The sequence below is a fragment of the Pleurodeles waltl genome, chromosome 6, assembly GCF_031143425.1.
Source record: "Pleurodeles waltl isolate 20211129_DDA chromosome 6, aPleWal1.hap1.20221129, whole genome shotgun sequence".
Lineage (NCBI taxonomy): Eukaryota > Metazoa > Chordata > Amphibia > Caudata > Salamandridae > Pleurodeles > Pleurodeles waltl.
In genome coordinates this window covers 138,600,868-138,618,471 of record NC_090445.1, presented here as the reverse complement: position 1 = coordinate 138,618,471, position 17,604 = coordinate 138,600,868, and the positions used below count along the sequence as shown (strand labels likewise).

General features: G+C 41.2%; 1 protein-coding gene across 1 annotated transcript in view; it reads left to right on the top strand.

The window, feature by feature from the left end:
• The window catches only part of TNS4 (tensin 4), a 52,713-nt gene extending 35,556 nt beyond the window's left edge, over positions 1 to 17,157 (top strand). The window contains exons 11-13 of the mRNA XM_069237600.1: positions 3,935 to 4,003; positions 10,588 to 10,614; positions 14,280 to 17,157. Coding sequence (XP_069093701.1) covers positions 3,935 to 4,003; positions 10,588 to 10,614; positions 14,280 to 14,412 — 229 coding nt within the window. The 3' untranslated portion in view covers positions 14,413 to 17,157. The remainder of the gene's footprint in view (positions 1 to 3,934; positions 4,004 to 10,587; positions 10,615 to 14,279) is intronic.
• The last annotated feature ends 447 nt before the right edge of the window (positions 17,158 to 17,604 follow it).

Genomic DNA, 17,604 nt, shown 5'->3' with positions numbered 1-17,604 from the left:
CGCTGATTTTAGCTGCCGAGACCCACGCACACCCCTTAGTGCCATAGTGCTAGGGTGTGTGCATGAGATTAGCATAGGGTTTGTACTGGAAGGGTATTGTTCCAGTTCAAAATAGTGTGCGTAGACACACTTTAAAGCTTTTCCTGCGCTGTATGTGTGCTGCATAGTGCAGCACACATGCAAAGTCGGAAAAGAACGGAGAAAGGAAAACATTTCTCCTTTTAACAGCTGTTTTTCAGTGGTGTTAATTTTTGGCACTAAACCCTGTCTACCAATGTTAGTTGATGGGGTTTAGCATCAAAAAGCATGGGTGGTTGCCTGGGAACGCCCATATACCAACCACATAATGCCCCCTTTGCGCTACGCAACACAAAGCAGTGCTTTTTGTTACTTTTAGGGTACTTTTCATCGCAAAACAGGGTTTTGCACTGGAAAGTAAATAGGTAAAACATATTTTGTGTCGATTTGCGTCACTTGTTTGACACAAACACGGCGTAAAATATTAGTAAATATACCCCTAGCTTAGTAGATGGAAGACTAGGAGCGGTACCACCTCGGGGGTATGGAGGTGGGGCTTTTAAAAACTCCATCGGAGTTATTTGTAAACTAGGCTTTTTTAAGGTGTAGTAAAAGCACATCCATGCAATTGCACAGTAAACAGTTACCTAAAATACGTATTATAACATCACACATTATTTGTACTTTGTCAGGAAATCAACATGATTAAATAACAGTGACTTACCATGCAGTAAGTAATTATTTTAGTGGCAATTATATTAAACAAAGTTGCTGAATGAGTAGTTTACGTGGCCCCGCGTCAGTTATGTTTTTTCCGAAGCGTTTTTCAGCACCCGACCACATTTGTACCGCGCGTACCTTGTAGTGAAAATGCCTTATGAGAGGCAAATTGGAAATACACCACAAGACCACTGGATGGCAGTGTTACACTGGTAATAGTTCAACCATGACCCGAGCTTTGGGGGCTGCTGCAGAGTTTCGTTCATAGTGAAGTTAATGGGCCAGCTCGAGCTTCCTTGTGCTTCCACCCAAACTCACCAATCTGTTTGCACCTCTTCAGCACAGAAAAGTTTACCCCAGATGTGCAAGTTCAATGTAGTCAAAAAGACCAAGGCCAGATTTATGTGCACCTGGCGCCATTCCAACACCACCTTAGCATCATTATTTTGACGCTAAGGTGGCATTGGAAGGCAAAAACGCAGCGCCATATTTACAAAGTGGCACAATGCTTACATTGTGCCACTTTGTAACCCCTTGCGACACAATATGCCTGGGCCAGTCATAATGTATGCAAGGGGTGCGTTCTGGCACTAGGGGGGCCGAAAAAATGGCACAAAGAAATCTAAGAGATTTCTTTGCGTCATTTTTATCGGCATTTTTAACACCTCCTAAAAGCTGTGTTCAATGGGCCTCTGGGTGCTTTGCAGGATTAGCTTCATCATTTTTTACGTTAATCCTGAAAGCGCCGGACTAGTGTCAAAAAGTATGACGCTAGTCCCCCTGACTACCACCATGGTGCATTGTATTTTAAATAGGGAGCACACATGGTGGTGTGAGGGGGGCGCTAAGGTGCACAAGAAAAGTGGCGCTGCACTAAGTGCAGTACCATTTTTCATAATTCTACCCCTAAGGACCTGGTTACGAGTATAGGCGCTATCGCACCTGATAACGATACTACGGTGTACGATATTTATCAGGTGTGATAAATAGGGCCTATTATGGGTTTGTGTGGAATAGTATGCTAATTTTGGTGTTTAATGCACAAAAATCCACATGATACGCAGTAGCATAACAAAGACTCCCGCAGCCCCTGTGGTGAGGGGGGGAGTCTGAGCTTTAGGGGAGCCCCTCAGCACAGTACCCTGGCCCCTCCATATACTTTCCAGGGTGGCCCTTCAAGTTTCCTTACACCTTTGAGGATTCGGTAAATAGGGTATGCCCCCCTTGGTTTAGAGGCAAAGAATCAACTTGGTATGTCCAAAGCAGCAGCCATTGCTATTATCTGTGATCCCTGACATTGCTGCAAACTGAGAGCAGGAGCTCATTTGAGCTACAGCCCACTCCCACATCATATCTCGAAATGCCAGAATAAAGGCTGCATATCCTTACCTGTCCAATGCCTATTTCTAGGTGACCTTCTCACAGGCAAGCTAATCGTGAAGCTTGATAGGTACTCAGAAGTATCACCAGCTGCATGCACTAGTTTATTGACCTTTCCAAAGCATCATGCGGTGTGTCAGTCATTCTGACAGTCCTGGTTGTTTGTTGATCAATATGTTACATTCTACAGATTGTAGTTTATTTTTTAACATTGCAAGTATGGATTAAACATCAAAGCATGCAGAGTTCTGTTGGCTAAAAATCTAGCTCTGGCAGCACCATGAACATGGAACTAGTTGGCAAGTAGTCCTATCACGACCCTTCCCCATCCCACATAGTCCCTGAGCATTCCTAAGTGTGTAATGGCCAGATTTACAAGGCTCTCGCACCTCTTATCACCACACTAGCATCATTGTTTTTTACATGAATGTGCTGTTAAGGAGGCCATTCTCTTTCGCCACATTTACAAAGTGGTGCAGTGCTTGCATTGCGCCACTTTGCGACCCCTTGCGCTACATTATGGCTGCACCAGGCATAATGTAGGCAAGGGGGCGTTCTGGCAGCAGGAGGCCTGTAAAGATGGCGCAGTGAAATTTACAACATTTCATTGCACCATTTTTAGTGTGGTTTTTAGTGCCTGCTCAGAGCAGGCATTAAAATGACATGCCCATTACTTTCAATGGACTCGCTTTACTTTGCAGGATTAGCGGCATTATTTATGCCACTTATCCTGCAAAGTACCACAATAGCGTCATCAATTATGACACTTTTTTCCTAATGTGTGCCATGGTGCGCCGTATTGTAAATACGGCGCTACCACGGTGTCATTAGGTGGCGGTAGGGGGGCGCATGTAAAGAAACGCATCGGAGCTAATGCGCCACTTTCTTGTAAATCTGGCCCTAAGCGTAACTTTACTAGTCCTTTTGGGACATAGTTACAAGGAACTGGTGCATTGGCTCCAATGCACCAGTTTCTTTACTTCTCCCTGTGCCCCCCTAAAGACACCATGGTAACACTGTATTTACAATACAGTGCACAATGGCACACGTTAGCAAAATAGGCTCAACATTTTTGATGCTATTGTGGCGCTGTGCTGGACTAGAGCCAAAACTTTTGGTGCTTGTCCAGCAAAGCTCAGGGAGGCCCATACGATATAACACTAGCTTCAGTTTAATGCCTGCCCGAAGCAGGCAATAAAAAATGACACTAGAATGGCGCAGTGAAATCTTGTAAATGTCACTGCGCCATTTTTTGGGCCTCCATGCGGGGGAACGCCTCCTTTGCATACATTATACCTGGTGCAGGTATAATGTGGCACAAGGGTTTACAAAGCGGCACAGTGGTACTATTGCACCACTTTGTAACTACGGCACAGGGTGAGGGCCGGTTTAGCACTTTTGGGACCATAGTTATAGCCCTGTGCCTTTCAGTTAATCTTGTCTATGCACTTGCTCGACTTCAGGGCTGTTTAAGAGATCCCCGGTGTCCCATTATAATTTTACCTCTGCTACGGGCTCGCAGTGTCCGCTCAGTCATCACCCATCGCCTCTAGTGACTGTTTATGTAATTTGGCTCTTTTCGTAAGCTGTACCTCACTGTTACTGCATACCTGCTACTGACTCCTTGTGTGAACAGAAGCTGAACGCTGCAGACCTTGTGCCTTAGTTTATCTTTTCTTTAGTCTATTGATGAAATCAAGTTTGTATCCGTTGCCAGATCCCTCTGTGGTGCAATGCATTCCTGCTGGTCTCGAAATATATATATTATTATTATATACATGTGTCTGACTCATGTTTCCTTGTTTATTTCCCATAGGGTGTTTTTCCGCCGACACTACCCCCTGGGTACAGTAAGCTTCTGCTGCCTGGATCCACAGAACAGACAGTGAGTGCTGTGCTGATGTTAATATGTTCAGGTCAAGCCTTGTTGTAAAGGAAAAGTTCTCTTTAAAGATGGGATTGTCCAGTATTGTCCATTTCCACGAGGGTGTCTGAGCTGTAACCCACTACCTCCCCCATAGATGGAAAAAGAAGGCTGTCAACCCTCCCACATTCAGGATTTTGGGTCTGTGATGGGTATGTTTACTGTGACAAGGGCAGCGCCTTTGTCAAGTGGAATATGTCTCCTAGGTACATATGATATGCATTCTACAGGCTTTCGACAATAACCACCTAGATCACAATAAATGCATCGAAACCTCTTTACGACCTTGCATTTCAGCGTTCAAAATGTGACCTGAAGAATGATCAGTGCCTCAACCCTGATGTTTCCCACATGTTAAGGGGCTGTTGTTTTATGACGGGTGCCTATGTTTGAGTATTTAACCTTTGCATCCCAGTGAGGCTTTTGTTGTTTCAGAAGGTGGCATGAGGCTGCTTAATACACATAAACAGCTTAGAGGCCTAGTGTTTCACCAATTAAGGCTAGATTTGTGAAAGTATATTCGGAAATGGTGCACTGGGGCTGCATATCAGACTCCCCATGTCCTCGCTCATCTTGTCTACCAAATGAAGCCTGGGGCTGCTTAATGTCTGTACCTCTGGGGTCTACTCTAACATTATTGAGCAGAGTCAATACAAAACGCTAGTTATGGGGCCTCTTTAGACATTCGCAGCAGAAGGTACAAAAGAAGTGTCACAGTTAATAACTAGAATTACTGAGTGGATTAGAGGTATATCATAGCAAATGAAACAACCAGCTTTACCACTAGCCCCCTTTGCAGTGCATCTGAAATGTAACTTGCCTTTTGTGAGGGTCGCAGTTGAGGTACTGCCAACAATAAAAATAGCCAACAAAATATTTAAATTTATATATATAGTTAAAATATCAATGTCTCTCTATACCTAAATCAAAGTGACAAAAGTGCATCCTGCAAACATATTGACAGTAAAATATATGGTACATTTAAAAATTTCTCCTACCAGATTATACACTGCAAAACTATTGACTACAATACAGTAATTTAAAATTAGCAGTAGACTTAATGAAACCCATAAAAGTATATATAGATAAAATATTGAAAATTTATTTTCAATCCTAACATTTAACATAAATATATATATATATATATATATATATATATTTTTTTTAAATGGTAGAAAATTACTACAAATGTTTGTAATAAGTTTGAATTTACATTAATTATTTTAGAATAATTTACACTATATTAAAATTAACAAAAACAAATGTAATCAAGTTATTTTGTAAAAAATCACAGACAATACAGACATACCTAATTGGTAATAGCTACAACATTTAAAAATAAATGCATATACATAAAAACAAATATTGAATAGCTAACCTCTTGTTAGATTGTTTAATAAATATCATAATCTATGCTCATCCTGGTCCCATAAACACTGGAAAGCACTTTTAGGGGGTCAAAGTTACCATTCTAACACCAGGCTTACACACATTGACAAAAGTGCTTATATTTGGAACGTCTGGTGAGTCAGATTAAGTATTCTAATACAGTATCACAAACATTGGAAAGAGCTCATATAATTGGGGATAGGGAAAGGCTTACTATTCTAACTCCAATCCAACAATCACCAGGTGAAGAGCATACATACGGAGCTGAGATTTCCTCTTTTAACTCCAATCCCACAAACATATGGGAAAGGACATACGTTTGGGGAATGTTGGTTGTGCTGGGGCCAGATTTACTATTCTAACTCCAGTCACATAAAGATTGGGAAACATTCATATATTTGAGGGAAGGAGATGTTTAATATTTTAACCTTATACCAACCCCAAAAATTAGGAAATTTATTATTTTAACTCCAGTCCCACAAACATTGGGGAAAGTACATATGTGTGTGTGTGTTCTATGGTCTACATATACTTGATATTGCGCACCACTCACTCCGGTAGGAGTATCTCGGCACTGCGCTGTATGGGCAGAAGAAAAACCGAACAGAACAGCCATATTTCCAGCAATTTCTTAAAGTTCCTAAAATTGAAGCAGGTGCAAATGTGAAGAGAGCGAGCATTCCAAATGGTGGGGGCTAAGTAAGAGATAGCTGTGCCACCAAATGTGATGGTACGCATACGGGGGATCTGCAGAAGAGCTTTGCTAGAAGATCTCAGCTATCTGAGAGGCAGATACAAATCTTCAATTTTTGATGCAGATAAACAGGCTGGGCCTGATACAAGGCCTTGTCTGTCAAACAGTAAAGTTTGAAAGTTGCTCGTTTTTTTATAGGCAACCAGTGCAGTGCTTTTAAAACAGGGGAAAGGACTGACCGGGCTGACAGGTTTCAAATCAGTCTGGCAACATTATTTTGAACAACCTGTAATTTAGCCAGCAAGGTGACATTAGCTGCAGCCACCCCTGCATTGTCATAATCCAGGCGACTGGTTATCGGCGTCTGGACCAGGGTTTTCTGGAGGTGGATGGTAGCTAAGGGAAGACTTTTTTTTAACAGTTTCAATGTGGCAAAGCAAGAGCCACATGTAGCAATGACATGATCTCTCACAGACAAATCCCGGTCGAATTTGACCCCTAAATTTCTCACCGCCTGCTTTGGAAGCGGGGGTACATCCAAGATCGGAGGGCCACCAATCAGGTGACCAAAGTTCATGTGCCTTGCCAAACAGTACCTCTCGGATTTATCGCTGTTAAGCTTGAGACCATTAGTAATCATCCAACTTTGGATTTCTCTCATGCAATGTTTAAATTGATTTTCTGCCCTATCTGGCCCAGGGGAAATAAGCAGCTGAATGTCATCTGCGCATGACACAATTTCCACACTGCAGGGTCTTACAACATGAGCCAGGGAGGCAACATAGAGGTTAAATAGTGTTGGGCACAAACAGGAAGGTACTCCTTTATTAACCGGTATCTTTCAAGGTTTAAATGGTCCCAAGTGAACTTGTTGGGGGCGATTATTGAGGAAGTCATGACGGCCATAGATACCTGCTTCATGTAGTGTGTGGATTAGAGAGGAATGGGAGACTGTGTCATATGCCACAGACGGGTCCAGTAGCTCCCATTGCTGTCTCCTCACTTAGTAATGCTCGAAGTCCGATTGCGAAGGGTGTAAGATCTTGTTCTCCTCTACAAAGGATGTTAGTTGTGTATTAATATGACTTTCTAAGGTTTAAGAGGTAGTAGCAAGATAGGTCTTCAGTTCGCATGTTCCTCAGGATTAGCAGAAGGCTTTTTTAAGAAGTGGCATTATTTGTGCACACTTCCAATCTGCTGGTACTGTGACAGAGGTGAACGAGAGATCAACCCAAGTTTTAACTGAAGGAGCCAGACAATTAGCTAAACTGGACATTATTCTGGGGGGGCAGGGGTCCAACGGGAAGCCTGATTTTGTCAAGGTTAGCATCTTCTGCACCTGTTCCCTAGACAAACTTCAACTGCTTCCAGTGTAGTTTTTGCAGCCGAGTGTGGTTGAGTCAGGTCCAATACCATTTCTTAACGTGTAGGGCAGACCAGAAAACTCTTATATATACAGGTGATTTTATTTTCAAAAAGTTAGCAATGGAGTCACAGAGATTCTGAGATGCTAGCGTAGAGGTTGCACAAGCACAAGGTTTCATAAAGATGTTTAATGCTTTATATAACTCCTTTGTGTAATTACCAGCTCGGTTAGTTGTAGAAGTAATATAGGTTTTCCAGGCTATTTTAATCAGATTATGGTAGATCAGGAGCATATCCCTGTACGCCACTTTATCAGTAGGTGATTTAGTGGCCCACCAGCACCGCTATACATGTTTGCACTTTAGTTTTTCCCGGCATTGCTCTCCAGAATACCAGGGTGCCGGATTCCAACGAGACGAAGAGGGTAAAGATTCTTTAAAAGGGGCTATTTGGTCAAAAGTGGCTGTTATGGACTTGTGGCAAGATTCTAAAGCAGCATTGATATCCAAAAAGGATGTCAGTGAAACCGCCTGGAAGGATTGTACGTGTGTGTGATATTTGTGCTTGTTGAGGTTTCATATACACGTTTCTAGCATTAGTCCCACAAACACTGGGGAAAATGTATATATTTTTGATAGTAGGTGGTGCAAACAGGAGAGGGGTGTGATCTACTGTGCTAGCTCCAGGTGAATATAAAACTTGGGTAGGTGGAATTAAGTGCATGGGTCATAACAGCTAACAAATATGATTAAACTACTGTGAACCTCAATATAATACTTTTATTTTATTTTTAAAAAGTGCATGCATATATTTAAATACTTAATGCAAATTTATTTAATATTTAAAAAGCCAATATACCTTTTAATAAATCACTAGCATCCCAAATAATTTTGGTAATAATAATAAATTGCAAGTCAACAAACCCCAATAATTAGAAAATATTTTAAACAAGACTCTGGGCCTGATTAAGAGTTTGGTGGATGGGAAAGCCTGTCTGCCAAACTCCAGACAGTGTGGCCACCGCCTTCATGGCAACCACCCCGACTAGTAGGAGTTTCCGTCCCACCGGCTTAGCAGGGAAACAGACTACAGCACTGTCTCTGGCTCGTAATTAAGCCGGCAGCAATGCTGTAGCCCAAAAGGGGGGCACCAGCACCCTCACAATGAACAGTGCCAAGTGCATGGGCAGTGCAGGGCTTCTTCTGTGTCCCTGTGCACTTGTTCTCTGCCTGCCTTTTCATGGCGGTGAAACCGCCATGAAAAGGCCGGCGGAGAACGAGGATGTAACCTGCATGGCAGCGCAGCATGCAGCGCTGCCGTGGCGGATCACGATCTCCACCACCGCCAGGCCATCAGGATCATGGATCCTGGCAGTGCTGGTGGAACCCTGACCTTCTAATTGCCAGGGTCTATATGTGGCGGTCGGTCTTCCACAACAGCGACAGTACTGACCGCCATCCTGAGAATGGAGGTCTGAAGACCACCAGCCTCATACTGAGGGCCTATGTTTGTAAATATTGATAGTATTAACTACATATTTAAAATTAATGGTACACCACCCACCAAAACAACCAAAATACACAATAACCTGAATATATAAAAAAATAAGCATAAATGAACATTACCCACCCAACCCATGAAGAAACTCCCAATAATGAAAATTATTTAAAGAAATCATTAAATGTTATTTAATACAGCTTTTTAATAAAATACTATAATCTAATATTGTAATAAACACAAGAACCTGGTATTACATATATTACAAATATAAATCATTTAATATAATCAAACATTAATTTAATTTATACTGCTCAATGAGTTGTACAATACATAATAATAATAATAATAAAAAAAAAAAAATCAGCATTAAATGGCACAATAATTCTATCCCCAATATCTTCTCAATATTTTCTTGCTCGAGATTTTAGTAGTCCTGGTACTTTGAACACCATATTAAGATCAAACGATATTTTAGAGATGATATTCAGAAGTCATACAAATGAACCTGATTGTCTGGGCCACTCACAGTATTCCAACAAATGTGTAACTGTATTTTTGTGTTGTAAGAGAGAGCATCAGGATTGTTCTGTGCACGTGTTTTCGTAATCAGACAGTTCCTTTTAAATTCTGTCCCTCCACTTGTGCATCAGCAAACCTAAAAGCAGGTTCAAATCAAGTGAAATTTACCATAATACATACCTGCCAATGGAGTGCACATGCAAGGCGACTAGGACGCCAATGTCTTTACTGAATATTGAAATTAAAATGGAATTGAAGACCAGAATGACCGAGGACCCTGAGATGTATAAAGATTAAAAAACGTATTCAGCAGGACAAAGAAATAACAAATTAAACCCTATTCAACTTCTCAAATGTAAATGTTATGTATGGCTCTCACTGATCGAGAATACCAAATTCTGGTTATTCTCTGCTACAAAAGTTGTTTCCCCACTGTTGCCGTGACATGAAGGAATGTCAGCTGCTCTGACAGGGCTCTCCGAGGGTCTGTTGTGCAGCGCTGGGGGAGAGAGAGAGCAGGGAAGGCAGTGGCGCAGAGGATGGTGGGGGTGTGGCAGCCTGCAAAGTATTTTTTTTTACATTTAGGCCAGGCACGCGAGCCCATGTTATACATGGCTCCCCCAGTCTCTGCCTACCAGTTGCACATAGATGGATGAATTTTGGTGTGGGCTGGCATGCATGACGGCTGAACAGTGAATGCTCTAGATGTTTTTCATTTCGGGGTTCTGAGTGACATCATAGGCAACTCGAGCTTCACTCTGCTTGTCTGTTTCATTATATTCCGAGCTCGTCGGTGAAAAGTTAAACACCTTTGAGAGCTATGTTCTTCAGAAATAATCCTTCAGAATTGTGAAGGAATATTTCTGAAGAAGCACATCATGCTGAAACATATTGGCTTTTCCTTTTTTTTTTTTTCTACACCTACATTATTACTTACATAAAGGTGCTGAGCATTGATTTACACTGGAAATGTACTTGTTCTTTAAATGATGCTCTGGGTTTAGGTTTCCTTCCACTGTTGTGATGTGTTTCCTAATACAATGGATATTCTTAAAATTATTTTTTGTCTCTTTTTCAGGTGGCAAAAGCAGTGTCGATCTTCAAGGTAAGCTGCCTGAGGTGAAACACCTTGTATATATGTGTCCCCTCATGATAAGATAATTTCAGACTTCAAAATAAAGGGCCACACATGTAGACCCACTCCTACACCCAGGTTTAAATCTCCACTTTTTTGCAATTAACTATTTCTGAGTGGGGATTTGCACCTATATGTATACTAAGTTGAAGGGGTGGAGACTTTTACAACCACATTTAGAAATGTAAATTTACTGTTAATAACTTTCCACCTGTTTTCGGATATATCTGCCTCCATATAGGACAACATGTAAACTTTTTTTCTTAAAAGAAATACAGTTAATTGAATGAAAATGGAATTTTGATACAAATAATATTAACAATGGAGTATTTAAAGTAAACATACAACACACTATCTGCTAAAATTAATTTTGATAGCTTGCAAAATCATTTAAGTAAATTACTGTTTTTTAAATTTAATTTTTTGAACTGCACTTTAAAAGCAAATCACTCACCCTAAAGAACACTTATATTTTGAGCTAATTTGCAACACACTTGGTTATAAGACATGAGTGTAATTAATTGTAATACATTTTAGACTTTTTAAACTAAGTTAAACATTTTAGTTATTGTAAGAAGTATATCATTAAATTAAATAGGTTTTTTAACACACACACATGCACAGTGTGTGTGTGCATGTGTGTGATTTTAGTACAAGTTCTCCAAATCAGCCAATCAGAACAGGACCTTATGCTGCCTATACTGATCTCAAGAGCAATGATAGCACCATTGTTAAAATATGAGAGAAAATCCATAGTCAGAAAGAAGAAAAAATGTTAAAACAATGGCAAAAACAGTGATCACCTAATGAGAGTGAAACCAAGAGGGTCTCTGTCATAAATAAACGACCACATGTACTTCTCATCATCGGTGTTCACTTAAAAGACATGTATGTAAAGATATACGCACAGGAGAAGGAGATGAGAAACATAGGGCCTGATTCTAACTTTGGAGGACGGTGTTAAACCGTCCCAAAAGTGGCGGATATACCACCTACCGTATTACGAGTCCATTATATCCTATGGAACTCGTAATACGGTAGGTGGTATATCCGCCACTTTTGGGACGGTTTAACACCGTCCTCCAAAGTTAGAATCAGGCCCATAGTCCTCACCTAACCTGCCGTGTTTCTACTCTCACCCTCACTTCTCACTCCTGTTTCTGTCTGTTAGACTGCCAGGTCTAACACTGTCCCTGCCTTATGCCACCCTATACTCTATGCAGTGTACTGTTCTAAGTGAGGTGCTTATAAAGGTCCCAAGGAAACATTTTCAATATCACTAAAAAAACTGGTGCCAGACTTTTAGCTTATTTTAAACTTTATTATTGATGTGTCTGCACTCAAATCTGCGGCCAGAATTTTGGTTGCCAGCTTTCTGTGGGCAGATCCATAAGAACATAATCATTTCGGGACCCAACAATTTGATATTCCATTTACTCGAATAGTTGTGCAATCTGGTATCTTCAGGAATATTAGTGCTATTTGATACCTTCAAAACTTATGAAATGTGTGAATTGATATGACTGTACACAGTGTCAACTGATGCTTGGTGTGTGTGTGTGTCTATATATTTATATATATATATATATATATAAATATATATATATATATATATATATATATATATACACATATATATATATATATATACATACATATACATGTATAGTGTACAGTGCCAGATCAATGTCTGTCTCTCGTATAGCAAGTACATTATCGAATGTTCAGTGGACAAAGAAGGTCATAGCCTCATTAGAGGCTAACCACAGGTGGCCTTGTATGATTACATTCAACCTCCTGTCAACCGTACGCGAACCCGCAGGTACAGTTAGGCCTAATTTGGCACTATTAGGGATGTTGTAGAATTACAAGTCTATTTTGTGAAAATCAATTACCTTACTCTTACGTGGGTCTGCGTTTGATATTGCCATGACCCTCTGTAACCCTCTTGTTAAATTAAATGTTACTGAACCTCACCCATCTGTAGTGATTATTGCCCATTTTCCTATCATCCCCCCTTAACCCTCCCACATTTACTACTTTCCACTATATGTGTGTGAAGATTTCTAACACCGAGAGAGAGGTCTCCATAGTTAAAAACAGATGGACCTTAGGTCGAGACTTCCTGTTCTGTTTGTGAATTGCTTTTTGAAATATGTGTTGTAATATGTGAAGCACTAGTATTAGCGGACTACTTTATATAGTCCAAAATGTTTTTTGTGGATCGATCCAAAAGTGTTTATTAGAACACCGCAGTATTGGGAGCTCGACTCCAGGCAGTGGAGACCAGTAATGGCTGGTATTGACTTCCTGTACCAACGTCCCATGGCTTCTTTTTTTTGGTTCTCTCCTTTTAATTTAGAACATGCAATGTTTCATGAGTGGGGTGTTTTAACGTAAATAAAGACCTTTTGCCCTGTGCTGACTGTTATAAACTCTCTCCTTTGTTATAGTACCTCACCTGCAGCTGAGGCCCAAAGCTTGGATTTTAGTCTAAGAACCATTATATCCTCTCTTAGCAGTCTAAGATGCTATAATAAATGTTTTTCTTTTTAAATGTCAATGACCCGAATCTTGTACGATCCAATTTTGAGTCATTCTTTAGTATATTTATTTGTACTGTTGACCATACATTGTATCCACCCCACCTACATTTATGCACTTTTACAGCGAACAAGTAAACCACAATACAGATTACAGGAGGGTGTTCTGCAGTGAGAAGACTGATGGAGAGAGATCTATCTATGGGAAGGTGGGAAACGTGGGTGGTCTAGGCCAGGAGCAGCAGGTTCATGTGGTAGGTAGAGTGAACAAACATGCAGTAGAAGTTGGGGATCATGATGGAACAAGGAGTATGAAGAATGTAAGAGGATCAATTGGGCAGACATAGGCTTCACAGATGAACTATACAATGACTAATGAAACTGCGAGAGATGTGCTCCAGTCTCAGAGTGAGACCAGCAAGCATCCATAAAGGGAGTGGACATCAAGGAGTTATGAGAGGGCGTGCCACGGAGAACACATAACGGAGAATATGGGAGACAGAGACAGGAGGATCAAGTGGACAGAAAGCGAAGTCAGAGGTGATGTGAAAAGGATTAAGGCACCAGGGAACAGGTTAGATATGCTGGACAGAGACAAGAGGTTACATCTAATAAAAAGAAGGGGCAATGAGCATTGAAAGAGGGTTGAAGCAGTAGAGAAACAGTACTGGCTTAAGTAGAAGATCAAGATGGCAGGAAGGTTGGTATCATGGCACTCAGAAAATAGGTTTAAAACAAATTTAAGGAGCAAGAGCATTAAGGAAAATCAAGGATCAGTAGGTTAAAGAGAAGGAGTCAAGAGGAGATCTGATGGTAGCAGAGGGCAGATATAGTCAAACACAAAGGCAATGTAGTTCAGCATTGAACCTTCTTTCATTGCTTTGGTGAGCCTCATCACTAAGGCCCTCGCACCCACAGTTCCCGTTACTCTTACAAAGCGGACAGCCGTTCCTTAGAGGCACCATAAGACACTGTATTGGGTTCACATGCTGTTCAATATTCAGTAAGGAGTTTTGTTTCACATATTGTTTTGTTCTTGCAGACACCATGGTCCAGGCTCAGATAATTGACTCTTTTTATTTGACATTTTAGGATCTTTGGATTTGTGGCGAAGAGCCAGACCGATTCCAAGGACAACACCTGCCATCTCTTTGCGGAGTACGACATTGTGCAATCAGTGGCTCCAATCATCGGGCTGCTAGGCAGCCTGCTGCAAAGCCCATGAGAAAGCAAGATATGGTGCACTTACCAGCTGCTCGGACTCTCCGCTTAAAAGACAATGGTGGGCATTGAGCTGCCGGCAGCTCAGTATCTAAGGATGCGAGGCTGCATGAAAGGGGCAGGCCCTCTTTTATTCCTGTACTCAACCCTGTGTGAGTCAGAAACCTGCATGATTAAAACTGAAGGCCAGGCACTGCCAAAGCATGCCCTGCATCCTCAGTGAGACTCACTGGCTGATCATGGAGGACACTTTTTAGACCAACACAAGCAGGACGTCGAGGCTCTCAAGAGCCACAATGCACCCACTGCAAGATCACGACTTTGTCACTAGAGGTTTGTCAAATGAACCAAGGAATAGTAACCTCCTCTGGTATTTCAGTGTGACCAACAAGCATGAAAACAGTATCCACTAAAATCCAATATACGTACATTTTACTCTTCCAAATGCTATGCGGTAGTAACTATAACTTTACTGGGTTTTTCTCTCCTCTCACATTGCTTTTAAGTCTTTGTAGCCTCACACAAAAGTAAACACAAAGCACTTTTAATTTGCAATGTGATTGTTTCTGTGTGCTTTTGAGGCTGGTGTTGTTAGCCTTCATGAAGCACGTGTAATTCTGTACCTAAAGACATCTTCACAGATGCCCTCACAAAAGCCCTGTCATATCACGTTCTTTCTAGATGTGCTATTGTTAAGTGTCTGCCAAATCTGTTTAAAACTGCTGTAAAAGTTACATTCCTCCAAAAGAACTAATTGTCATAGTTCCTTGTCTACTGAAATGCACTTTAAATAAACAAGGGTCCAGCAGAGAGTGTTTTATTGGTAGAGGTCTCTAGTGGAAGGGGTCTGCTAGCTTTCTTTCTGCTTGGTAAGTATTATGCACTGGATAGTCCCCTGTCATGAACACTACATAATAATATAAATCAGTTGGCATGGAAAGTCAATGGTTAAATATGGTGAAAGGGGAGGAAAACCACAAACATGGAACTTATGCAAGGCACTGATTTGATGAAAGTTTTTTTAAGCATAGTGAAAATTAAATGTTGGTCTTTTGGCACTCCACTCTTCTAACAACACAGTCATTTTAGGCCATTTTTTCTAATGTAGTGCCCTCATGTGGCCGCACCGTGAGACAGAGGCCTACAATAGCCTTTTCATAACAATCCACTCTAAAAGCTCTTCACCTTTGCATCCTTGACCCTGAGTAGCCTTTTACCACAGGATAGCAGCACATTCTGCATCAAACTTGATAGTTTTCTGTGACCCTCACAGCTACAGTGCTTCCCTTGCACTCAACAGTCTCAGACTGAGTCACATCTTTGGTGTATATTAAGACAGATTTGCATTTGTCATCCATTCGAACCTGTACATGCCACCAAAAGCAGGTAGGAGTGGTCCCAAATGCCGTCGATGGAACAGCTCTGTCTGTGCAGTGCTTTGTTTCCAAAAACAATACAGCAGTTTTGCAGCAGAAAGATGTACACAGCCAGTCTCTCTCCTCTCAGGTCCTTGCCAGCCCTACCCTGTCCTTGGCTTCTGACTGCAATTCACTAATCGTCCTCCGTTATCACTGATGTAAACCTCCATTGCCTCCCACAGTTCTACAGTTTAAAGTAATTTTATTGAAAACATTAGCACTCATTGTCTGTGTTTCCTGTACAGTAAAAATGTTCCACTGCGAAAATGGTCAATGTTTTGGTGATGACTTTGTCTACATTATTCTGAATTCTAAAAAAAACTATTATTGTGTATTTTCTTGTCGTGCACTTGGTGTTTTCTAGCTACAAGCAGATGGCAGAAAAAATAATGTGTATTTATATCAATAAAAACATTTTATTGTGTTCATAATAGGCTTGGATGGCCTAACATTTGGTGCAGTGTACATGGTGTTCACATCTCACTTCAATGGTTCTAAATGTATGTTTTTACTCCTGGGACTTTGACCTGTCGGCATTATCAAATCAATGTCATTCTATTTTCAAATAGGCCATTGCCCATGTTACAAAAAGCTTTCCTAGCTAGCAACAATCAGTACCCTTGCTGGTGGTCTCAGTTAAGAGACTATGGCCCTCATCACGACTTCGGTGGATGGAAACACCCGTCCGCCGAAGCCATGCGGTCAGAAAACCTCCAGTGCGGTGACCTGACCGCGACGGCTACTACGAGTTTGCTGCTGGGTCAGTGGTTGGCGGTCAGACTGTGGCGCAACCACCACTGTCACAATGTGGCTGTTGGACCGCCACATTGGCGGTGGTCCGACCGCCACCGCGGCCCTGGCAGTCTTAAGACCGCCAAGGTCATAAGGAGGGGCTAAGCAATGAATGGGAAAATAATCAGCACTATCCCAGTGGTGGTGAGTGCATCTTTCCCTTGCACGTTCTAATCGAAATCTTAAAAACAAAAACGTGACCAAAAGGTGAGTAATGTCTTTCTCTATGGCATAATGTAGTGGGTGTAGCCCAAACACACGCACCTTTTCCTTACTGCAAACACGATGCATATTGGAGGTATTTAATACAGTGTGATCTTGTCTTAAGTCTTCTCTTTTTGCTTATCTTTTTATTGGTATCTATTTTACATTTACGTATCAGTGTTCTCATCTCATTTTATTAAACATTATCACTTTTATTTTTCATTTAGTGATTCTAGGGAGCACATTTTTATGCCAACATACTGTATTGGTAATTTGTAATAGCTCAGCAGATATAATGTATGTTATTTTCTCAAATAAAGGTTCAACAAAGCACATATTTTGATTTCAGAATATTTATTGCCTCATGCTCTGTGATTTGTGTTGACTGCCATAAAACGTAAACTCCAATTGAGGGATACTCAGTATGTGCTATTAATAAAATTATTCAAAAATGTGTACTAAAAAACTTGCACGGAACATTCAGGGCCATATTTATACTTTTTGACTCAAACCAGCGCCGGCGCTGGTTTGCGTAATTTTTTTTACCACCGGCTAACACCATTCCTATGCGCCATGCAGGCGCCATATTTAAGGATTGGCGTTAGCAGGTCAGGTCTGAGGCAAAAATCATGGCTCAAACCGGACTTGCGCCATTTTTTGGCACACAACCCCCATTGAAATGACTCCTGTCTTAGCAAAGACAGGAGTCATGCCCCCTTGCCCAATGGCCATGCCCAGGGGACTTCTGTCCCCTAGGCATGGCCATTGGGCATAGTGGCATT